We start from the raw sequence: 25,500 nt of genomic DNA on the forward strand, positions 1-25,500 counted from the left end.
TTATTGCTCTTAGGCATTTTCCTATTTTTTGCAATACCACCAACCATTATCCCATCTTCATCATTTTACTTGGTCTTATTTGATAGGTTCTCTGTGCCTTTAAACAAAATCAGGTGGAGGGGCAGCCATTAATAATCCAGTTTTACCGTTGAGAAAGCAGCTCTAGGGAAGGGAACATTTGATCAAGCTTAGTAAGTCCTATTCTCTGGAAGCATCAGCTTATTGTCCACAGTCCATGGCATCACATGTGAAAAGTACCAGCAGGAGTAGCCCTGGACTAAAACTCAGAAGCCTCAGCTCTAGTCCTAACTGTCTTTACCTGGGTATTATCATGCCCAAGTTATCCCTATTTTCAGGCTGTTCTGAAAATAGGTAGCTGGGTTTTGCTTCTGGTTAAGAAGGAATAAACCCAATCTTCCCTATCACAATGACTGCACCCAAAAACCATGGACAGAATGCACAGAGTAGCAATCTGAGAACTGAAGTGAGAAAGGGCCAAATCCACAATCATAGCTGTAAACTGCAACACTCCTTTCTCAGTAATCATTAAGAGCAAGCTGGCAATAGACAGACAGATAGATAAGCAATATATGGAAGAACTGAACCAAACTGATCAACCAATACCATCAACCAATTGGATCTAATTGACATTTATAAATCACTCTCTCCAACAATAGCACAATTCATATATTCTTTCCAAATGCGGATACAACATTCACAAAAGTAGCACTGGGTGCTCTAATGAACAATTTAAAGAAATGAAATGGGGCGCCTGGGTGGCTCAGTTGTTAACCAACTGCCTTCGGCTCGGGTCATGGTCCCAGGGTCCTGGGATCAAGTCCCATGTCGGGCTCTCTGCTCTGTGGGAAGCCTGCTTCTCCCTCTCCCCCTCCCCCTGCCTGTGTTCCCTCTCTCGCGTCTCTCTCTGTCAAATAAATAAATAAAATCTTTAATAAATAAATAAATAAATGAAATGATGCAAAGTATGATTTTTGGTCACATTAAGTTTTAATTAAACTAGAAATAAAAGAAATATAACAAAAATATTTCCATCTAGTTGGAAATTAAATAACATACTGCCAAATAATCCACTGCCCTGAGGAAGACTCAAGGAAAATTTTTAAAATATTTTGAACTAAACAAAAAAGACAATATATCGAAATTTATGGGATGCAGACAAAGTAGGCCTTATATGAAAATCTACCCTAAATCTTTACCAAAAAAAAAAGGTCTCAAACCGATAACCTGAATTCTCACCTCAAGAAACTAGAGAACAAAATAAACCCAAAGGGGGGACGCCTGGGTGGCTCAGTCGTTGGGCGTCTGCCTTCAGCTCACATCATGATCCCGGGGTCCTGGGATCGAGCCCCACATAGGGCTCCCTGCTCAGCGGGAAGCCTGCTTCTCCCTCTCCCACTCCCCCTGCTTGTGTTCCCTCTCTTGCTATGTCTCTCTTTGTCAAATAAATAAATAAAACCTTTAAAATAAAAAATAAACCCAAAGGAAGCAGGAGAAAAAAAAAGATAAAGTGCAGAAATCAGTAAAATTGAAAATAACAGAAAACTCAGTAAAACCAAAAGTTGGTTATTTCAAAAGATCAATAAAATTGATAAACCTATAGCCAGACTGACCAAAAAAAAAAAGAGCAAATACAAATTACCAACACTAGGAATAAATTAAAGAATATGGCTACAGAATCCCCACAAACATTAACAAGATAGTAAAAAGAATCCTACAAAAAACTCTGCATATAAAATTTGACTAATTGGATAAAATGGACAACTCCTTTAAAGCCATAAACTTCAAAAATTTATGCAAGAAGAAACACAAAACCTAAATAGTCTTATATCCATTAAAGAAATTGAATTGGGAACTCAGAACCTTCAAAAAAAGTACTGGGCTGGACTACATTAAATCTCACCAGACTTCTAGAAAGGGCCAGATAGCAAATATTTCAGGCTTTAGCGGCCATTCGCTTTTAGTTTTAGATGTTTGTCACATACGGACATTCTAGATCACAACTATTCAACTATGCCACTGTAGTGGAAAAACAGCCATAGATGATAAATAAATGGGCAGAGCTGTGTTCAATAAAATTTTATTTACAAAAATAGGAAGCCAGACTTAACCTGAGAACGGTAATTTGTCAAACCCTGCACTAGGTAATTAATGTCACCTTTAAATTCTAAATTTTACAATTCTACACTTCCATGGTCAAAAATCACTTGGATAAACAGTTCAAGAAAAGGATGACGCAAACACTATCACACAGAGGTAAGAGACCATATTTTGACCAACACTTGTTAGAAATATATATTACAGTAAGCAAAACAAAAAAAACACACAACTTATCACTTCAGTCAAACTAGTCTTGAATGAATCATTACCTTAAAAAGATGAATCAAGGCCTTATTAAAGTGAAAAATCTTCAATGTTCCCATATTAACAGTACCTTGGAAATACACACAGTATATAATTATAAACAAAATCTAAGGGGTGCCTGGCTGGCTCCAGTTGGGACCCTTGGTCTTGGGGTTGTGGATTTGACCCCCATGTTGAGTGCAGAGACTACTTAAAAATAAAATCTTTAGGGGCATCTGGGTGGCACAGTCGGTTGAGTGCCCCCGTTCTTGCTTTCAGCTCAGATCATGGTCTCAGGGTCCTGGGATTGAGCCCCACGTCAGGCTCCGTGCTCAGCGCACAGTCTCCTTGGGATTTTCTATCCCTCTCCCTGTCCCTCCCACTAGTGCAGGCATGCTCTTTCTCTAAGATAACTAAACAAATCTTTTTAAAAAATAAATAAATAGGGGCGCCTGGGTGGCTCAGTCAGTTAAGAGGCTGCCTTTGGCTCAGATCATAATCCCAGGGTCCTGGAATCAGCTGCTTGCTCAGCAGGGAGCCTGCCTCTCCCTCTCCCTCTGGCTCCCCCTGCTTGTTCACTCTCTCTCTGCCAGATGAATAAATAAAATCTTTATTAATAAATAAATAAATAAATAAAATCTTAAAAAAAAAAAAACAAAACTAAAAATCCAAGATGCATGAAACTAAGGGGTCTAAGTTTACTTTAAACTTTTTCATTATGACCATAAGAAACACTGTCCAAAAAATGTGGGGCAAAATACAGAAGAAAATTTATACTGCCTACCACCCCACCACCCAGGGACAATTACTAATATTGATATATTTGGAGGTTTAACCTTTTAATCCAAAAACATTTTTTGATATAAAATCTTTTCAAGCCTGCCCAATATCTGAAGAGCATAAAATAATACCAAGGATAGTCTAACAGCCATCTCATGGAGGCTAAAACCTGATCAATCTGCAGCTGACACTGGGCAGGCTTCCATATCTACTCCATCATCCTAATCTCAAGAGACCATTCCACTATTGCTCCATTAGGCGAGCAGCATTCCAGACATGCATCTTTCTGTATATAAAAGGTTAAAAACTTGCCTGTTAAATACCGCAATTTGTAATGCCAGAGTAGCACGCACCAGGAAGAACCTTGAACCTCTCAGAAAGCAACACAAAATATAACTTGAGGAGAGGTCCTCAGAGTTAAGTTTTAAACCTCTTGCCCCCAATGTGAGAAAAATCACACAATCTTTGACAAATAAGATTTCCAAATTAAATAAATGCTGCTCCACCAATAGAAACAAGTCCTACATGTGCTCCAATTTTGCATGCAATGCAACATCTATTTATGTCTAAATTCTCCCGAATATGCTAGGCAGCTCACAGAAAAGCCTACACTAACAAATCAATAAAATCATATGCAAGCACAGCTAGAGAACTATGGCCTAGCAATACAGGCGAGAGTTTATTACAAGAAACCCATAGGTTCAAATAAAGATGGAAATCAAAGCATATTGTATAACAAACCTCAGCCACGTAGCTGCACATCACAGAGCCAACTGAAACATCTATGACACTCAACATCAGAAAGTCTAACTTTGGGAGGACACTGTAAAAACCCTTCCTGTTGGCTCACTTCAAGCAGCTATACCAGACCTGGGTTTATCTTATTTAAGGTGGAGTATTTAATTTCAGAACAGTCATTTATAAAGCAATACAGTGGAAAGCTCCGCAGCCATTAAAGATGATGATGTAAAACCACATTTGCTATAGTAAAGATGCACGATGATAAAGGTATTAAGAGCCAGACTTTCAGGTCAGAGATCTCAGCTGTACGTTTATGTATTTTTGAGCAAATAACTCAATATAGGTTATTATGACAGCAAAACAGGTACAAACATATGTCTTTTAGGACAATGGCTGCCATATGGTACACAGTATGATAGTACAGATAACCCTTATTTTTATTGTTAATAAAAAAAAAGAAATGGTAAGAAAAAAACAGATATGTGTGTGCATACAAACATATGCACAAAGAAGGCTGGAATGTTGGACACCAAAAATAGGTGGTAGGATTACACGTTATATATAATGAACTTAGAATTATAATTAGGGGCGCCTGGGTGGCTCAGTCGTTAAGCGTCTGCCTTCGGCTCAGGTCATGATCACAGTGTCCTGGGATCCAGCCCCGCATCGGGCTCCCTGCTCAGCGGGAAGCCTGCTTATCTCTCTCCCTCTCCCACTCCCCCTGCTTGTGTTCCCTCTCTCTCTGTGTCTCTGTCAAAAAAAATAAAATCTTAAAAAAAAAAATTATCATCAGAAAAAAAGTAAGCTGTTCTAATTTTGAAAATAAGAAATGCAGCTACAAAATAATGTAGTTACAAGCTCTTCGAAAACAACTCCTTCAAAAGCTGGAAGCTCTGGCTATAGTAAAGTGATTCCAGGAAGGCATCTGCAAAACTGAGAAGAGATTAGCATCTAAATTAAGTGCTTCTCTTCACTAAAGTAACAATATATCTTTGAAAGTGAATATTAACTGCATCCTAGTCATACATTCCATATCAAACTATTATCCAAATCAAATAAAAATTTTATGCCTGCTATATTAACATAATCAAACCCCTCAAATATATACCCAGGGCAATCCAAAAAAAAAAAAAAAAAGAAAGCCCAGTTATTGCACTCCTCTTTTAGGATCCTAATTACCACTGCATCCAATGTTTTTGGGCAAGAACAAAGATAAACTTATCTTTAAGCAACATCATCCTCACCAGGTTCTAAGCTATACCAATTTTCTTCTGTCTGAAACTATAGTTTTAGGTATAAAAAATACAAGCTATGATAGCTACCATATATGGATATGGTACCATTTTGGACATTCAATGAGGAGGTTAATGCCAAACTTACCTACTCACCTTAGCTGGCTGGTTACCCAGTAGTCAGAACTACCCAAGAGATATAAAATGTGACCAAGTAACAAAAACTACGTATAATTTTAAATTTTCTAGTAGCTGTAAATAAAAAGAAACAGGTAAAAAGTTTAAGAACAGATTATATTTAACCCAATATACCCAAAATACTGTGAGGTATTGAGATATTTTACATCCTTTTTCTGTGTACTCAGTTTTTCAAATATGGTGAGGAATTTATACTTACAGCACATCTCAGTTTAAACAGTCACATTTCAGGTACTTGAGAGCCACATCCGGCTAGTGGCTACCACACTGGATGGCACACAACTAGAGCTACTCAAGCCCAAAGCCTGAGCTTGTTCTCATCAATTTTAAGTCCTAACTCGTCGGTCAAACATGACCATGAACCACTGACCAAGACTGCTCAGGCCAAAATCAAACGAAATTCATTTCAAAGATTGAGGGCCTTCTATATTTCAGATACTGTGTTAAGTATTTTCAGATCAGGAGGATAAGGGGTAGGGAGGAGTTCTGTTTATCTATTTTTTGAGAGGTCAGGAGGCTTGAAGATGAGTGTGGTAACAGAAACAAACAAGCATGGTCACAGTAAATTCTACTGGGAAAACAACTCAAAGCACATGCTCTAATAAAGGGAGAAAGGAACATATTGACGATCAGCATATTCCTCAGCAGAATGAAGGGTGTGAAATATAGAAATCAACTGCATGAAGTACAAGGCTCTTCAGAATGTTGTTTTTCACTGGCATTGAATAACTTCAGAGAACATTCTAACACACAACTGAGCTCCAAAGTCAGCTATGTATTTAAGAAAGAAAAAATTTAACCCATTAACCTTGCAGCTTGTTTTAACCCATTATCATAATGGTTTGAACCCTAATTATGTATTTTGTTATATGCAGGGAACAATAAAAGGGTTAAAACTATTTTAAAATAAAATTAAAAAAAAAAAACCCACTACATACAAGAAAGGGGAAAAAATTGGAATGCCTATTCCTAATGTTAATAGTAGTGGTTCAGTAATTTAATGTGTATGTATGACTTTCAATTATGAAAAAATAAACAAAGTGGTAACAATTTTTTTCAAATTCAATTCCATTTCATTTTAATTTCAATCCATTTGCTTTTAAGCCTTTTAAGATTAGGACACGCATCCAAGTTGTTTTTCCTTCTCTAGAACCCTCCCAGGAGTAACCTTAAGTTGATAGAGCATGAACAAATTAAACTTAACCACAATAACCACATTTCATTTCAAGGAAACCTGGAAGTCATTTGTGGGACTACAAAGATCTACTGAATGTCAAAAGACCTCTATTGTCATGCATCTGAGGCATTTCCATAATGTTCAGTAAGTAGGGGTCAAATGCATTACTTTTAACATCAATATCTCTTAGCTCTCAGTACAGTAAGTTAGCAATACAGCCAAGAGTAACCTCCAACTCTAAACTGCAATACAAGCAGGAGCATTAAGGCTGTTGGCCTCCTGGCCCTTGAAGCCTTTAAAAGGCAGTTTGGCTCTCACCTGATGAATCAAATTTAACTCTACTGTGACCTAGGACACCACTTTCCCTCACTGCTTATTTCAGAGTACTTGGTTTAATTTTTTCTACAAATGTCATCATATACTGAGATCTACAGGAAGTAGTGGTAAATCACCCATGGCCTCCTTCCCTATAACCTTCTAAAATGTAAGGCCCATAAAGGTAAGGATCTTTTGATTTTTTTTCACTAATATCCCTAGCACCATGAATATGCAAAATTGTCTGTTTCATTCATTCCCCGTCAGCATGAGTTACTCTATAAAGCAATTACTTACTGAATACCTCTTCTAGTATTATACCAGTCCCTGAAAGTATTTTTAAATAGTTCCTGTCGTTCATTCATTCATTCGTTCATTCATTTTAGAGAGGGAGTGGAGAGGGGCAGAGAGAGAGGGAGAGAGAATCTTAAGCAGACTCCAGGCCCAGCCACCCAGGTGCCCCAGTTCCTGTCTTTTACAAGCTTAAACATAGCTGCAGAAATTACATGGATAAAGAAATACAATTAAGCAACAATTCAAGGAAGTCAACAATTACGCACAAAACTCCAAACAGCAAAGAAATAATGTAGGATGGCGCTGTTTTAAAGAGCCTCCAGCAAATAGATGGAGGAAAAAAATGTGGGCCTTGAAGCAAGAGCAGGTTAGGTTTTCAAGAAGTAGGAAGGGAATTTGAAACACAGAATGAACTATGTCCTACTGAAGGGATGAACACAGACTCGCCTAAGGAAGCACAACAGACTAGACAACAAAGAAAGTGAGTAGAGCCTAGAATAAAGCAATGGCAGTGGAGACAGTAGGGACAAATGCAGTAAAGCATCAGGAGTTTCTCCACCTTAACTACACACTGGTATCACCTGAGAAACTTTTAAAAAATACTGCCACCTGGGGACACATGGGTGGCTGAGGTCATGATCCAAAGGTCCTGGGATGAACACCCACATCATTGGGCTCCCTGTTAGCAGGTAGTCTGCACCACCCCCCCCAACTCATGTGCCCTCACCTGAGCTCTCTCTCTCTCAAATAAATAAATAAAATCTTAAAAAAAAAAAATACTGTCACCTGGACCTCAATTCAGTGACCCTGATTTAAATGAGGTACAACCTAGACATCAAGATTTTTTTTAAAGTTCCCCAGGGATTCTAATGTGCATCCAAAGTTCAAAATCACTGCCTTAGGGGAAAACCCAACAGAAACCTGGTAAATGACCACACAGGATGAAGAAGGAAGATTAGAGATGATAGCAAGATTAAGAGTATGTACCTAGAAAAAAAATGACATTACTGAGAGAAGCCAGGAAATGAAAAAAAATAAAAATATATCAGGCGTGCCTGAGTAGCTTAGTTAAGTGGCCAACTCGGTTTTGGCTCAGGTCATGATCTCAGGGTTATGAGAACTGAGCTCTGTGTTGGGCTCTGTGCTAAGCAGGGAGGGAGGCTGCTTCTCCCCCTCCTGGTCTCCCTCTCCCTCTGCCCCTCCCCCACTCACGCACAGGCAGGCACGCACTCTCTCTCTCTAATAAATAAATAAATAAAAATAAAAATACATCAGTCACTCTGTATTTGGCCACTCTGTCAACAAAGTTCCATGTAGTGAACCAGTTTTAATTAAGCCAGATTGTCTTAATTTTCCACATATCATAATTATTTGCCTAATATTTTTAAGAGAAATAATCAAAACTTAAAGTGAGCCATTTTCAAAAAATCAAGGTAGAGCTAAAGAATGTAAAATTAATCCTCCATAAAGACCTCTCAGGTTTCCCAGCCAGAAATAACCTCATCCCTCCTTGCAATCCCCATAGCATTTTAGCAGCACGATGGCACTCCCCATAAATGTTCTGTAGAGACCCTGTATTAGAAGGAAAAGACAGTGCCTCATTCCTCCTCTACCCAGCGCCCAGCACTCGTTTGCTTGTGACACACACTCAGTATGAAGTTAGCAATAGGCAGATACTGCTGGTTAAATTCTGATTGTTACTAAAGGTTCTGAATGCTTTTGAAAGCTTCCGAAATAAGCAAAAATCTCACCTCAATTGCTTCTGCTTCTTGCAGACCCTATGAGGTTTTAAGCTTTCAAGTGTGCTTCATTGCCCTCCCCCAGCTTTATCCTCATTCCATCACCTGCTCAATGTTATGTGAGTCAATACAAGGGAACTAAAAATTTTTTTTTTTTTTAAAGATTTCATTTATTTATTTGACAGAGAAAGACACAGCGAGAGAGGGAACACAAATGGGGAGTGGGAGAGGGAGAAGCAGACTCCCCGCCGAGCAGGGAGCCCGATGTGGGACTCGATCCCGGGACTCCAGGATCATGACCTGAGCCGAAGGCAGTCGCTTAACCAACTGAGCCACCCAGGTGCCCCCAAAATTTTTATCTTTAAGAAAAACATGCCCAGAGTCCATCTTCTAAAATATAATCTGAATCTCAATATAATTTCTTTCAAAACCTCCACCATAATCTTTAAATTTCAGCCAAACAAAGATCATGGTTCTAGCTTTCACTTACATAATAAAATGTTATGTAAGAGTGATGTTACGGTCTCCATGTCTTCAAGCATAAATGAGTGTTTCCTACCTTTACTTACATCTGTGGCACAAACTGAAAATAGTATTTGTATGACACTCTGGAGAGGAACTAGGTTACTCATGACCAGGGACAACTAGGGCAAGATCCAACCAAACCCAAGACTCAAGGGATTGTTAGGAAGCTCTTACATGCAGAATGGTTAAGAAGCTCTCATATGGAGCAATAAGAAGAAATTTATCAAGTATTCTTCCCAGCCAAAGACTGCTTTTAAAGCATTTTCCTAATCATAACTACATTTTATATTTTTGTACTTCAGTACTATATGTGATAGCAGATAACTGATCCACACACATACTGAGTCCTTTGTTTCCCTGTTTAAAATTCTAATATAGTGAACCATTCTTCAAATTATCCATTTTTTTATATTTTGATTTTCAAGCTTAGGTACGGATTTTTAAATGTGCCCCACATTTTCACTGACTTATCAACTGCTTTTTCCATCTGATTTAACTAAGCCTCTAAGCTCATTTTTCTGAGGTAGACTGCATACGATCAAAACATGGCAATGGCTTAAAAAAATTCAATATGGTTCACTAATTTCACAATATGGTAGAAAAAAGATAAACACACTAAGGCATTCATCTTCACCCTAGGAATTCCATTATGACTAAACATTATATGTTCACTTATATAGGCATATAAGTGAACAAGTAAGATATATGGCAAATGAATAAATGAAAAAGTACCAAGATCTTTCCCTGAAAAGCATTAAACAAGCAAAAATCACTAGTGAGAACTAGTTTGTATTGTTCTCTTCTCTTTAAAATGATTTTATATAAATTTTATTTAACTTATTCCTTTTCTGCGGCAGTAAATATTGGGTACAAGGTCTAAATTACAGTAACTCTGAGCATTAAGTAACTGGAATTGCAGAAGTATCATGGAAGGAAAAAGGAAGGTAATGACAACAGAGATAAAAATCAACAAGTACAGTATTATCTATGGGGAAAAAAAATTTTCTAGAGCATTGATTTTTAAACACAAACCTTAAAAATTCAAAACCACTACTCAGTTCATCTAATACTCACCTGTAGTTGGTAATTACCACTTCTTATGACATTCTATATGGTCCATGAAAAAAACTACCAACTATAAATATTTTCAGCATTCCCTTTTGCCCAAAATTAGATGGCGGCCTAGATGTGATAATGGAACTTTAGGGATATTGAAGGTCATTATCCTTAGTACATGGGTGCTAAGGTGTTTAGAGCTGAACCAACACAATACCTGCAACTTACATCCAAATGTTAAATAGAAAAAAAGGTTTTGTGTGTGTGCATATATTTATACAAATAAACCATACATCTGTTCACACAAACATGCACATGTATCTAAGTTTTAACTGATAAATCTAGATAAAGGGTAGATGGGTTCTCACTGTAGGATTTTTATAAGTTAAAAATTTTCAATATAAAAAGTTGGGAGGAAAGGGGAACATAGAAAGCCATTTTTTGATCCATTCCTTGAAAATTTTGCCCATCTCTAAAGGGTCAAGGAACCAAGAGCATACTAGCCATTTTTATAAAACATCTCAGATCCAGCATCTGTTACAAAAACTCTTCACTTCAAAGGAAAAGTTCGGATACTCACATTGCCCATGTACTCTGAGAGCAGGTCCTGCAGGGCCTGGCGGACAGCATTACACTCTGCTACAATTCTCTCACGCCGGTCATCACGTGTGCAGGACGAGTCGGCCATCAGGGCAGCCCCACTAATGATGCTTTCTAGGCGCTCCTCCAGGGAAGGTCTAAAGCGCTCCTCACTGAAGCTCAAGGGGTCCACAATGATTTGTTTCTGCAGAGAAAGTGTTATTGAATCTTAGTGGTAATCTCTCTTCCCTCCATTATTAATGAAGGTGAGCAAAGTGTTGATCAGGAACATCAAGATTTAATATAAAAATTCCAATGCCTAAAAAAAAGTTATACTTCTTGTTAGATGATAGCCATACAAGTTGGCCCATGATAGACCACTTCTCAAAGGCAGCACTGGAAGCAATACTATCCAGCTGAATGGGGCCTCAGTAAGATAACATACCACAAATGCAAACACAAATACATCAGCACAAAAATCATATTCACGCTACTGAACCTGAACATCTACATGCCAGCTTCTACAGTATTAGTGAAGTTACCAAATGAGAATTTCAAGGAAAATAAGTGAGCTCTCTTTTCCTTTTCTATATACAGAGTATAAAACTGCTGTATGACATGAGCAGAACTGTTTCACAGCAAAAAAACAATAAAAACAGACACTGACTTCTGTCCTCAAAGTTTCAGAAAGGAATGCATTTATAATCAATTCCAATCTATTTTCCTCATCTCACACACCTCATCAAATTTTATAAACAATGCAGTCTCATATTCAACCTGTTATGTCTAAATTAGAGACTCTCTTTGCTTAAAGACTTTGAGGTAATCTGTAAGAGATGATAGCAATCCATCCCCAAAAAGCCACTCTGTGAGGTATAACTGCCCCAGTAAGAATAAAACCTTCCTCTGTCTCCTCTTCACTCCCCTGACTCCACTTAAATCCAGCTTTACCAGTGGTGAGTGAGGTCAGGTCACAAGCAAGCTTTAGGTACAAGGTCAAACATCAATACCCCCAGGACAGCAGCTACTGGCCTCCCTCCAACTTTTCCATTTAATACAATTTATCCTCACACTGGTAAATGTCTGTGCAAATATTTTCCCTTTAATTTTTCTTTATGGGGACTATTCTTACCGATTTAAAGTTAAAGGCCAAGTTTTTTCTTTAAAAAAGCTTGCCCTTTCCCAGTAAGTATACATTTCTTCTTTCCATTCCCAAGAACCCTCAGTTTCAAAACTGAACATGTAAGGCCTCCAGTTCATTATTAACCCACATTTTAGCTGACCATTTTTCTTACCAGATTAAGTTATTTCAAGATTTTTCTGGTTGGGGCACCTGGGTGGCTCAGTCAGTTAAGCATCTGCCTTTGGCTCGGGTCATGATCCCAGGGTCCTGGGACTGAGTCCCGCATCAGGCTCCCTGCTCCGCGGGGAGTCTGCTGCTCCCTCTGACCCTCCCCGCTCTCGTGCTCTCTCACTCTCTCTTGCAAATAAATAAAGTCTTTAAAAAAAAAAAGATTTCTCTGGTTAAAACTGAATACACAATGACTTCTGACCAATAAGAATGAGGAATGAGTGGTCATAGAATTTTAAAAGAGTCATTAAGCTGCAATGGGCCTGCAATCACTTCGTCCAACCCCCTCATTTTATGAAGTCTCACTCTAGTCCTAAGAGGTTAAGGAGCCTGTGACATTTACTACTCAAATGAGGGCAAAATGTAATCCTTAGTGCCTTCACAGAGGCCGATACCTAAGACTGCCAAATTTGAGTGGGGTGGAAAAAAGTGTCAATAAATTTTAAGGTGCGTCGTAAGTTTACTATAAAGGCATTTAATAATTAAGGTTCCAGTGTAAAAAGTAATTTCTAACACCATGGTCTGTAGAATTTTATGATTTATGAAGTCTTAAATCAGTCATGCGTTATCAGCAATGTTCAGTTACACAAGCCAAAATAAAGGGTCAGACAAAGGAAGAAAAGATAAAGGCAAGGAAAAACTGTTAAAAACAAAATGCACTCCATTATAGATTCTCTACTTCAAAGCATTCCTACTTATGAAAGGATGCTGGCCACATAGAAGGCAATTTTCTCTTATGTTAATAATAAAAAAAAAGTAATAATAATAATGAAACCCAACAGTGGGTTTAAAAGAAAGAAAAAAAAGCACTTAAAAAAAAAAAATCTTAAACTGCTGCCATCTACTGGAAGCCATGAGGCATTGTGGGTAGAAGTGTTAAAAAAAAAAAAAAACCACCACCACCACCCAAAACCCCACCAAAAAAAGTTGATATATAGGACAGTGTGAACAGAGAACGTATATACAGAACAGATCCAGGACATCAACTATAAAAAGATAACTACATGGAATTATGCTAAGAGTATTTTAAGCCCAAATTTGCTTCCACTTGATTAAATTTTATATATTATTACAATTTAGTTATTGAGAAGTACATCTAGGCTCTAGGCAGACAAGTAAGATTAACATGATAACACTTGTGTCATAATCACTTATGATGTATCTGTTTTTCCCACTAAACTGTGAGCCCCTGGAGGTCAGAGTCTGCATGCACTTTGCCTCTATCTCCCAAAGCTTTACATCTGCCAAAAGGTTACAATCTTGGGTGAAATGAACCAAACTCATATCCTCAACAAATAATGACCCCATAGGAAACGTAAGTTTGATAAAAGAATTTAGAAGTTTAACAAAAAAGAAAAGAGGAGAAAAGAAGAAAAAAGAGAAAGAAAAAGGAAAAAATTTTGTAGGCCAAGTCAAGATCAAGTAGACCAATGATTTCTAAAATTTCTTTTGACAGAGACTGCAAATCTAAGTAGAAAATGAACTTGCATCAGAAACCATGATCACATTTCCCTAGAAACCTCTTAACTTTGGGCAGATAGTCAAGAACCTGAAGTTGCCTCCCAAGTATAACTTACATCAAAATTATTAAGTGCATATGCCAGTTCTCCTCCTCCTCCACCCTGGTGCTGGGAAGCATCGTCTGATGCAGTGGCTTGGGCTGCATTGGAAATGCCTGTGACCGCCTGCTGCAGCTGCTTATATATTAGGTCTCTGTTAGCCTTATACGCTGCAACATCAGGGTGCTGTAGGCATGCCTGGGATGCAGTATAGAGGATTGGAATGTTTTTCTGCAGGATTCCTCTGGCTGCAGCCATCTGATCACGATGGCCCACATCTTTCAGTTCCTATAAAACAAGAAATTGGAACAGTTGTTATATGGGTTCTAGTCATAAAAAAATTTGTCAGTAAATGCTGAAAAGTGAGAAACTCTACTAATTAGACACAATAGTTTCATGAACAGTCTGGCTTCATAACAAAGGAGGCAGCATGGTCTAGTAGGTAAGAGTTCAAACATTTCCAAATCACACAGACCTGGATTTGAATCTCCAGCTGTACTTTTTCTGGCTATTGTGATCTTATTTAAAATCCCCATACTCAAGGCATCTGGCTGGCTCAGTGTAGAGCATGCGACTTTTGATCTCTGGGTTTTAAGTTCGAGCCCCACGTTGGATGTAGAGATTACTTAAATATAAAAATCTCTAAAAAAATAAAATAAAATCCCCATACTTGGTTTCACCTTCTATAAAATAGGAGCAATAATAGGTTTCTCTTTCTAATTGTCCTGAGGATCAAATGGGATAATGCATGTAAAGCACCTAGCAGAACACTAACTGAAAAGCAAAACATAAAACTGACTAGCATCTTCATTACAACTATATAAAGATGTAAGTACCTATTCCAAACAAATTAGAAAAATCATTCAGAGACACATTTAAACAGAGTAAGATTTAGTTTGAGTATTTCTTTTTTACTAAGTTATAAAAGTTCATTATAAGAGTTTTGTGAAATTTGGGATGGGATACCACAAGTGTACATGAACTATGCAAACCAACCAAGTGAGGATGTAGCAGGCTATTCTCTCAAGTATGCCACTCTGCCCCTCACCCTTCCGCCTCCATTCCCCCATCCCAAAAATGGCCTTGGGACACAGATCATTAATACATAAAGGTGAGGCTCAGGTGTTCCATGACTTTTATCCAAAAAGATTTTATTTATTTATTTGACAGAGAAGAGACACAGCGAGAGAGGGAACACAAGCAGGGGGAGTGGGAGAGGGAGAAGCAGGCTTCCCGTGGAGCAGGGAGCCCAATGCAGGACTCGATTCCAGGACCCTGGGATAATGACCTGAGCCAAAGGCAAATGCTTAACCATCTGAGCCACCCAGGTGCCCCTATCCAAAAGGTTTTTATTTCGTTGTAATACTCTATATACATGTGGTCTTAAGTGAAACTGTCCTTTCTCAATTTTCTCTACCTGTAATTATAATCCACAGATAAAAAAAAATTGAGGTTCCTGGCATGATTTCCAATACTGACATCTACTTGGTAGGCTGCATGGATGCACTAAGTGTCAAATAAGTGATATCAAGGGAAGAGGATATTTCTGGTATCCCACTGTTACTGAAAGTGCTGGGGGTGGGGGTGGGGGGACACATATCTTTAGTAAATATAGATTACCACCACAAAAGAGAAACAGAAGTGATAACCCTAACTGACCAACAGATCTGCTCTATGTGTGAACATAGAATTTCAACGTTAATTGCGCCAACTAAACCCTACAGTACAAATTTAAACGTCTTAAAAAAGAGTATCACATGTGTAAACAGTAAGAGAAAAATTAACTAAGAAAGGCCAAAGTCAATAACTCAATTTGAAGTCTGACTTAGCCATTTAATGGCTTATCTTTTTAGATGAATTCCTAATTAAGCATCAGAGACACCTAACTGGCTTCTTTTTTCAGGTACTTCATCTCGCTATGTATTTTAGGTTTGCATCTTCATTCAAACCTTGTATAATATGACAGCTTACTTTTCCTCCTAGAATTCTTTTCTCATTTGGAATCTGAATTTGCAAGTAATAGCTCACAGCACTCCAAATGCCCTGTAGCACAGTACATTAGGCTAAATATTCAGAAACAGGACCCTGTGGATTTAGAGAATCAGTGATCATTTCCAGACCCAAGCTATGACAGGGGGCTAAGGCTAATCATTATGTTTAAACAGATGGTTCGTATGTTTTGTGTGGCATTTTCTAAATGTCTTGCCCTCCACCACCACCTCAGGGACTTAAAGTCTTCTAGGGAGGCATTTGTCTCTAAGTACTTACATGGTCCTCTGTTTTATAAAATGCTTCGCAATTAGCTTTAGAATTCTTCCCTAAGTATCTATCACCTAAATCAGTATAATCTCTTATAAAGGTTACCAAAGAAACTTCTGGTCACCTAAAGCTAATAGGTGCCACAATTACTATTCAACACTTGACTTTCCTAAAGTCACTGCCTGGCTTGGTATGAGAACTTTTACCTTTCTAAAGACTACACTAGAAACAGGACCCCATGGATTTAGAGAATTGATGATCATCTCAAGACTCAAGCTGTGACAAGGGGCAAAGGCTACCCATTATGCTTAAGCAGCTGGTGTACATGTTGTGTGTGCATTTTCTACATGTCTTGCCCTCACCAAAATTTATGTCTGATAGACTCCTACTTACCAAGTATGGGGTCTATATTTCAATCTACAATGAAAATGACAACTAAATATCATCATTTGTCCTAACTGCTAAAGTGTTCTGCCTTCTCTCTTAAGAACTATGTCTGCCATAACATAAATAAACTAGATTTTGTTAAATAAAGATAAGAAAATGGGCACTATCACAAGGCAACACTTGATTTACTATCAGAAGAATAATAATCATAAGTATTATTTTACAAATATGTAGTGGTGATAAGTAATCTGGATTGGTGAAAACATGAGCTATTGAGGAATTTAATAGATTACTTATGAAACTAGAGTCCCTTAATCCACCTTAGCCTTCATGATTCCCAAACTGTATCAATCCAATTGTGTTTTAAGCAGACTCAGGAACGAACAGAGAACATGAAAAAGAAATGACTGCTTTCCACATAATTTGAACTAACCATCACATGCAGGGACCAAGAAATAAAAGCTAAGTTCTAAGTAATCTACATCACTCTCTCTACCCAAGAGGTAGAAAGTCAAGTAAAAGTTTCCTCTCATTTCCTTAACAATATAAAATCGTAGCCATGTGATCAAATATCTTCTCTTGTATTCAAACAAATATACTTAAAGAAAAGGTCCAGGGGCGCCTGGGTGGCACAGTCAGTTGAGCAACTGACTCTTGGTTTCAGCTCAGGTCATGATCTCGGGGTAGTGAGATCAAGCCCTGTGTCAGGCTCCATGCTCAGCATGGAGTCTGCCTGAGATTCTCTCTCCCTCTCGCTCTGTCCCTCCTGCTCATGCTCGAGCTCTCTCTCTCTCTCAAAAAAATAAGTAAATCTTTTTTTTTTTTTTTTAAAGACAGAGAGACACAGCAAGAGAGGGAACACAAGCAGGGGGAGTGGGACGGGGAGAAGCAGGCTTCCCGCAGAGCAGGGAGCCTGATGAGGAACTCGATCCCAAGTACCCTGGGATCATGACCTGAGCCGAAGGCAGAAGCTTCATGACTGAGCCACCCAGGCATCCTTAAATAAATCTTTAAAAAAAAAATTGGTCCGTAGGCAAACCCAGCCAGTCCTGATTATTTACACTTAAAACACATTACTATCCATTACCACAGTGTCTGTTCAGGTTTTCAGAAAACGAAATCATAAGGGACGCCTGGGTGGCTCAGTCGGTTAAGCATCTGCCTTCAGCTCAGGTCATGATCCCTGGGTCCTGGGATCGAGTCCCACATGGGGCTCCCTGCTGAGGGGGGAGCCTGCTTCTCCCTCTGCCTGCCACTTCCCCTGCTTATGTGATCTCTCTTTCTGACAAATAAATCTTTAAATAAAAAATAAAAAAGAAATCGTGAAAGTCAGAGTTCACTATATTTTTAGCAAATATCTCAACAAGCTCTATGTACCCAGGTGGATGGAATGTAAACATCGAAGTATTCCACCTCTAGCAAATTGAAGAGACAGAGCTGACCACAGGAGACACAGCCAGTCCTCCTTATAGGAGGAGAAACAGAGAAAATCTCTGCCCCTGGGGCCTGGGTTTAAAACTGGCTCCACCTGACTAGATGAATGACCTCAGCAAATTATTTAATCTCCCTGCGCTACAGTTCTTTCATCTATAAAAATGAGAATCTGATCAATTATAGTACCTACCTTATACTATTTTGTGAAGATTAAATGAGTCTATATTCACAAAAGGTTTATAACAGTTTAGCACATAGAAAATACCTTTTTAGAGTCATTCATTATTATTTTCGGCAACATCCTCACCACTCCCACCATCACACCATGCCCCAGAAAAACCTTAAGGAGAAACAGATAAATTTCAAAGAGCCTGCAGACCTTATGAGTTTTAGCATTTCCTCAATGGGTGGTTGCTGCTTAAATGATCAAGGGAGGCTTAAGAAGCCAGTATATACATCACACCCAAACACTGCTCTTGAGGAAATACCCCTTTTCTGGACTACGGGCTGTCTGCAAAGATAAGAGGCTCAATGAGAAGGTAAATTATTACATACCATGCCTGAGGAAGGAAGAAAAAGTTAAAGGTGAAAACAATCTAGGGCGCTAAACATACAACAGTATAGGAATTCTGCCAGAAAACACACACTGTGAAAAAAAAATGTTACCAGTTACTGAAGGAGACCAATGGGCAATTCCAAAAGGCAGAATCAAGTTTCCACCAGGCTGGGACCTTAGGATAAAATGAGTAGCAGTTTAATTCCCAAGGAAAGCACTAGTTTATAGGAATACACACCAAGACCCATGTCCTACAAAAGACTATGATCAGGAGGCACAAAGGCGCCCACAGCTAGCCTACTCAGTGGATTCTACTGCAGAAGGCTAAGGCTAAAGGTTTAAGAATTAGGCCCAAGGAACACTATAAATGACCAGGACATACTACAAACGCAAGACAAACTTTAAAATGGGACCATGCATCAATCAAGACACCAGGAGAAAACAAAATCAAACTGAGTAACTCAAACATGGTTCAGGGACTGTGCTAAAAAGGTGTGGGGAAAGTACAGGGAAACCACAAGACTGATACAGCACTTAGGCCTGAAGAGACAAAGAGGCAGCTGTTACCAGAAACCAGGGAGCAAGGTGTGTGGAGTATACCACCTGACAGGGGCTATGACTTTTATCCACCCAGACCAATAAGCAGGGTGGGAGGTAGGGGAATAAATCCCCAGCCTGACCCTTCTATCTCCTCTGATCTCCTACTGATGCTCCCACTGGCCAAACCCAACCAGGACCTAGAGGGCAAAGGAGCCCTGCCTGGATGCAGTCCAGACAGGTCAGGTTCCTGGGGCAGAGAACAAGATGAACAACGGTGAAAATGAGATATGGAGGGGCAAATATAAGATCGTCCACCAAGTAATAACCTCAAGATTTTAATTACATCTTATTTCAGAAATATTTGAAATTTACTGGTTTTTGTCTGTTTTTTAGTGTATCAGTGTTTTTTAGTGTATGTTCAAGGAACTCTTCATATATTCATGGCACACAGAATTAAAAAGTCAGGCAGTATTACTTTTGAGTAAGTTTTTCCAATAGCATACAAAAGTCTGGTCTATCATTGTGTTCTATCTCAAGAACATCATCAATTTACTTCCTCTACCATTTTGCAAAGATAGCCAATATAGTGGCAGTCTAAACGTCCTTACTTTCCTCAAAGTGTAAGTCTTCATAAACCAAGATCAGACTGTTTTAAGACAATGAGACTATTCACCAAACTTAATTTTTAAGTATAACTAACATTTATTTCACGTATTCAAATGAGAATTTAGATAAAAAACATTAAGCAAAATAAACTGTGAACATAACTGGGCCAGTGTGCCATATTTACAGAATTATCATACTATTAAACAAGTTCTTAGAAATGATTAGGCCCAGCAAAAAGAAAAACTTGTGATTTATATGATGGAGACATAAGCCAACACAGGGATAAGTGATAAAAATACACTGAGCCTACAAGAACTAAGTAACTTAGGCAACACATCAAACCTAGCTATATTATCAGGTGTAACATTAAGTAATGGAAATGTAAAACCAGGATCTCATATGTGCAGATCCAGTGTGATCACAACCTAAGCTTGAAATATGGTCAATAACCTTATTAAATACTTTACATACATTATTTAATTTAATCTTCTCAATCCTGTGGGGTAGTTTTTATACTGTTATAATATAACCGAATGAAAGTTACTAAGAAGACTCCAAAGCTGAGGATAGCCTATATTGGACATTTACTATCCTGACTCCATTTTCCTCAAGCAGAGCTCTTGTTGGGTGTCCCTGTCCTCAAGAAGGATACCTCCCCTAATCTCAGTAGAAGGGAGATCTTCATGACTCTGAGTCAGACATACAACCGCTTTCCTCTCACTAATAATTAGTGAAGAATGGGTATGTTACACAATTCAGATTTAGGGCAAATCTGTTAGGGGCTTCTAGATCATTTGCTTATAAAAAAGACATATGGAAGAAACAGTTCTTTTTTTCTTGTTGGACACAGGGATGTGTACAAGTATCATGCCTAAAGCTCCTATAGCCATCCAGTGCCGGGCACACTGAACACAGCAATGCTGGAAAATGTCAAAAACCTGGATCCTTGATGATACCGCAAAACCTTTCATCTTAACCACCTCAAAATCACACCTAATTTCGGACTTCTAATTAGTGAGAAAATAAATACCCCACTGTTCAAGCAGTTTTGGAGCTGGCTTTTCTGGTAACTATAGCATGAAATATCCTAACTGATACAGGTATCAGCAAACAAGAATAAGAATTATCTTTTCAGGGCTTTGTTTTGAAAAAGCCACAAGCATGATCAGAACTATGGAAGTTTTAAGAAACTGGATGGTGACATGTGCATCTCCCCTCCATCACATACCACATTCAAAGCACCCTAAGTGCCAAAATTCCAAAGGGCTAGCAAAGCCTGGAAAAATAAGAACAATGATCCACATGCCACACAACACAAATTTATAACACTACGGAAACTACTAAGGAATACTTAAAAAGTGGCCAAATGTGAGGGAAGAAGGGGGTTAGTTTCTGATAATCAAGTAATTCCAGTAATTTTTTTTTAGGATTACCAAATGTTTACTCTGCCTAATCAGAATGTTCAAATGTACAATGCCATGATTTCATGAAAAAAATTTAAATATCAAAAATACAGCCATTGTCATAATAATAATAGTAAAATGAAGTTAACATTTATTGAACGCTTATTATGAGTCAAGACACTGTTCAAAGTGTTTTAATATGTATTAATGAATTTAATCTGTACCACAATCCTGGTAGTATGACAACTGTGATAACCGTTTACAGGTACGTACACTGAGGACCAGAAAGCTTGAATAACCTGCTGGATTCATGTAAATGTTGGAATCGGGATTTGAACCTACATAGCCTGACTCCAAAGCCTATGCTGTGATTTTAACCCAGTATGTCATACTGCATCTCAGAAGGTAGAAATTAGTCTTAAATTAAAGGAAGATATTTAGATTAAATAATTCTTCACTTATGAAAATGAAACTAGCACCTTGTTATATTTCTCCTTTGCCAAAGACCATGGCAGGCCCAGCTGTTAGATTACCATGCTGCCTTAAACAATAGAAATCCGAGTGTCTAGAGCTGTACGCCAGTTCAATTAAAAGTAAATAAAATTAAAAATTCACTTTCTCAGTCATGCTAGTCACTCAAGTGCTCATGGGCACATGTGGGCTAAATGGCTACAGTATTGGCATAGATATAACACATTTCCATCACTGGACAGCCCTGGACAAGTATATTTATTATATTAGGGAAAACAAAGCTATTGCAGCAAAAGGAAAAATTGTAACTGGAAATCATTATCTTAAAAATTAAGTAATTCCAATAATTTTCAACTGGTTTAAGGTTTTTAAAAATCTGAATTAAACTCTACCACCAACTCAAGTTAATCCTTCAAGGCACATAACAAAGACCTTCTCACCTCTCCAGACACTACTGCAATTGCCAAGCTATTTAAAGTAAAATTTTCATGAAAATTAAAACAGAAGCACAACACGAATGCAACTTAATTACAGCTTTATTAACAATACAATACTAAAAGGATACTTCATAAGTTAAATGTTTTAGTGGAACTATATTGGCAGAGGGAGGTACTGGTACCTTCAGAAAACTTAAGTAAAATAGATTTTTCGCATTAGATAGTAATATAAACAACTTTAATATATCCCCAAATCATGACTGTACCTGTTGTCTTTTGGCTGCCATAATGTTCAGCTTATCCACTTCAGGTTTTAGGGCTTTATACTGTATTCCTAAGTCTTGTTCAGTGCCAGCATTTCTCAGTTTCAAGATACCTTCTTCCACCTATAAAACATACCCCTAAATAAGAAAAATTCTAAACAAAGCAAATCTGTTTGTAAAAAAGAGCTATACTACTTTATTCCTTTTAACAGCTACTCAGATAGCAATCTAAACTTTTTCTTCAGTTTACGTGGCCCTCAAATATTTGAGCACCTACTACATAGGTGCATTATCCTGACTGCTATCTAAAACGATAGAATTTAACACATCTTGGTTTCTCAACTCTGGAACTCTGGTATAAGGAAATGCTTCATCACTCCTGCAGAGGGAAGGAGTCAAAACAGTACCTTTATTAAAATCAAGACTACACAGGCTCATAGCACAGCCAGTCTGAGGTACACTTAGCGAAGAGCAGAAAATGGAAACTAAAGAAAACATTCCTGGTCCACTTAGGTAACCAAGTTCAAAACCAAAACAAACTCTAAGGAATGCTGAATTAACTGTGGCCAGCAGCAGCCTCACTGTGATGGAAAGAACAAATTACAGACACAGGCCTGTACTTACAACTTTCAGCTGAACAAGTAATTTGTAGACATCTGCCATGTCAGCCAAAATAAGCAGCCGGGTAACAGCAGAGAGCAAAGCTCGAGCTGCCCGAACCATGTTGCCACGCTTTACAGAGGAGCAGGGATCATCTGCAAACTCTCCTGCAGCAGTCTTCATCAAATCACCTGTTTTACAGCATGAAAAAACCAACTCATCAGGAATGAACCAAATAACTGGTCTGTGTTTAAAAAAATAGTAATAATAATGCAAACCTTGTATAGCTCATGCACAGAATTGAATTTAAGGGCTCTCATTTTTATTTTCTGTTTTCTTTCGTTTTACAGCGGTCACTAAGAAAAGCACCCTCCTATATTGCTGGTGAAAACACAGTATCTGGAAAGTGATTTGGTGCTATATATATATAAAGAGTCTTAAAAACACTTCTTTCCAGGGGGTGCCTGGGTGGCTCAGTGGGTTGAGCCTCTGCCTTCGGCTCAGGTCATGATCTCAGGGTCCTGGGATCAGGCGCCACTTGGGGCTCCCCGCTCAGTGGGGAGTCTGTTTCTCCTGCTCCCTCTCCCTCTGCTCCTCCCCACATATGCTCTCTCAAGTAAATAAAATCTTAAAAAAGACACCCTTTTCCCAAAAGGAGCATTACACGTATTGAAGGGGGGGTGGATTTCAGTGGGGGAAAAAATGGATCTAATATGATCTACCCTCACATCCACAGAATGATACAGAAATACAGCAACCATCATGAAGAACCTCCACACTTCATTAACCACCTCAAGAGAGACTTACTGGCATATGAAGACAAACTTGAGTCAATGACTCATTCACTTCCCTCACAGTAAAACAATGACAACAGCTCAAATGCTCAACAATAAGCATCTGGTTAAGTAAATTATGTTATATCCTACAATTGACTATTATGCAAATATTAACATATATATGAAAAAATGTTAACGTTTATGATGAAACCATAAGCATAAACAAAATGATAAATATATGTAATGTGTTTTAAAAAAAGAGAAAAATGACAGGAATGCAAAGGCAAGTAACAGTTATACTAGGTTATAATCTGACTCTACATTATTCTGTACTAATAAAAACATTTCCTGTAACAGGTATTATATCCATAATTTTAAAAATTACACTAAAAACATATACATTTAGTATAGTTATTAGGAATATCTGAGGTTATATTATACGATCCTAAATTCAAAAATACTAAGAATTTCTTTATAACGTTTCTTAGAAACTTGTAAAATAACTTACACTTTTTGTCATTCATTTCTATTAATTATCATTTCAAGTGACTACTCCCCTCTTCTCTTATAACTTAAGAAATGGAGGGCCAGGACTATGTCTGTTCTACCAGTTATATGGACAGTACCTATATGGTGACTATCTTTGGATTCCTGGAAAAGCAATTACTCCCTCCCTTGGCTGAATATGTCCATTCCAGATTAAAGCCTAAAAGGCCATTCACTCAAGCTCCTCCACTAATATAAAAAGTACACTCTCAAGAAGCCTAGTGACTTCTGAAGAGTCCTACCAAATTTCTCCTATCAAATTTAGCTACAGCATATGAGCTTAGGGGGAAAAAAGTTAAATTCAGTCTCAGATTCATATAGTAGTTGGGCTCAGAAGCACCATACAGTATTAAGAATAAAGACAAGCTCTGCCTATGTAAGGTCAGATATAACTCACAATGGAGAATTTCATAGTTAAAAAATTTTCCTAGACCTAAGGTACATAGAAAGATAAAGATATATGACAATGATTATACGGATACATAACATTAAAAATATGTTATCATGATACTTAAATGAGCTCATTCATTCATCTATTTATTCAACAAATATTTGAGCACCCACTATATATCAAAGTCTGATTTAGGTACAGCCCATGTCCTCATGGAAGTCTAAGGAGGGGGGAAAGACAGACAAGCAAACAATTAAAGGCGGATTAAGACAAAGAGCCTGGATTCAAAAGGCTCACAAATCAGGGACTATTACAATGCGATCAGAATTAAATGCTATGGGAAGATGGTAGGAAAGCTATTTACTCATGAAGAAGTTGTCTCAAAAGCCTTGTAGAAAAAGATATGTACCTTAAACAATATTAATATTAAATAAGAGATACTGGTCTTATACAACAAAAAGAATTTCACCTATGTATTGAGAGCTTACTACACACTAAAACCAATCCCCTACTAGGGATACAAAGCTTAACAAGACTATCTCTGCTTTCAAGTGGTTTATAATCCAGAAAAAGAAGAATGTGATCACACAGAAATTATGTGGCATTTTAACACACAGGCTATACGAAAGACACAAAAGTACACAGAGTTTCAAAGGAGAAAGCACTAACAACCAGTCTGAATCAGAAGTGAAATGCCAGCAACAATTTTATGGGGAACATGGTACTCTGAAAGGGACTCTACTCTAAAAGGACAGGACGAATTTTTGGCATTAGAATTAAGGGAGTTAGCATCTCAAGCAGAAGGAACAGCAACATAATAATATCCAACATTTATTAAATGCCCACTCTACGGCACTCTACATATTTTATTTAATCCTATAAATCACCTAGAAAACAGGTGGTATTGGGGCGCCTGGGTGGCTC

The 25,500-nt window shown here is 38.0% G+C and overlaps 1 protein-coding gene across 1 annotated transcript in view; it reads right to left on the reverse strand.

The window, feature by feature from the left end:
- The window catches only part of CTNNA1 (catenin alpha 1), a 122,799-nt gene extending 99,718 nt beyond the window's left edge, over nt 1-23,081 (reverse strand). Inside the window, exons 1-4 of the mRNA XM_031035087.2 lie at nt 22,888-23,081; nt 22,267-22,386; nt 13,926-14,195; nt 10,999-11,202 (exon numbers count right to left, since the gene is read on the reverse strand). Of these exons, the coding sequence (XP_030890947.1) occupies nt 10,999-11,202; nt 13,926-14,195; nt 22,267-22,386; nt 22,888-23,046 (753 nt within the window). The 5' untranslated portion in view covers nt 23,047-23,081. The remainder of the gene's footprint in view (nt 1-10,998; nt 11,203-13,925; nt 14,196-22,266; nt 22,387-22,887) is intronic.
- Between the last annotated feature and the right edge of the window lie 2,419 nt (nt 23,082-25,500).

Source organism: Leptonychotes weddellii, chromosome 7 (assembly GCF_054177405.1).
Source record: "Leptonychotes weddellii isolate Sample4059 chromosome 7, ASM5417740v2, whole genome shotgun sequence".
In the NCBI taxonomy this organism is placed as follows: domain Eukaryota; kingdom Metazoa; phylum Chordata; class Mammalia; order Carnivora; family Phocidae; genus Leptonychotes; species Leptonychotes weddellii.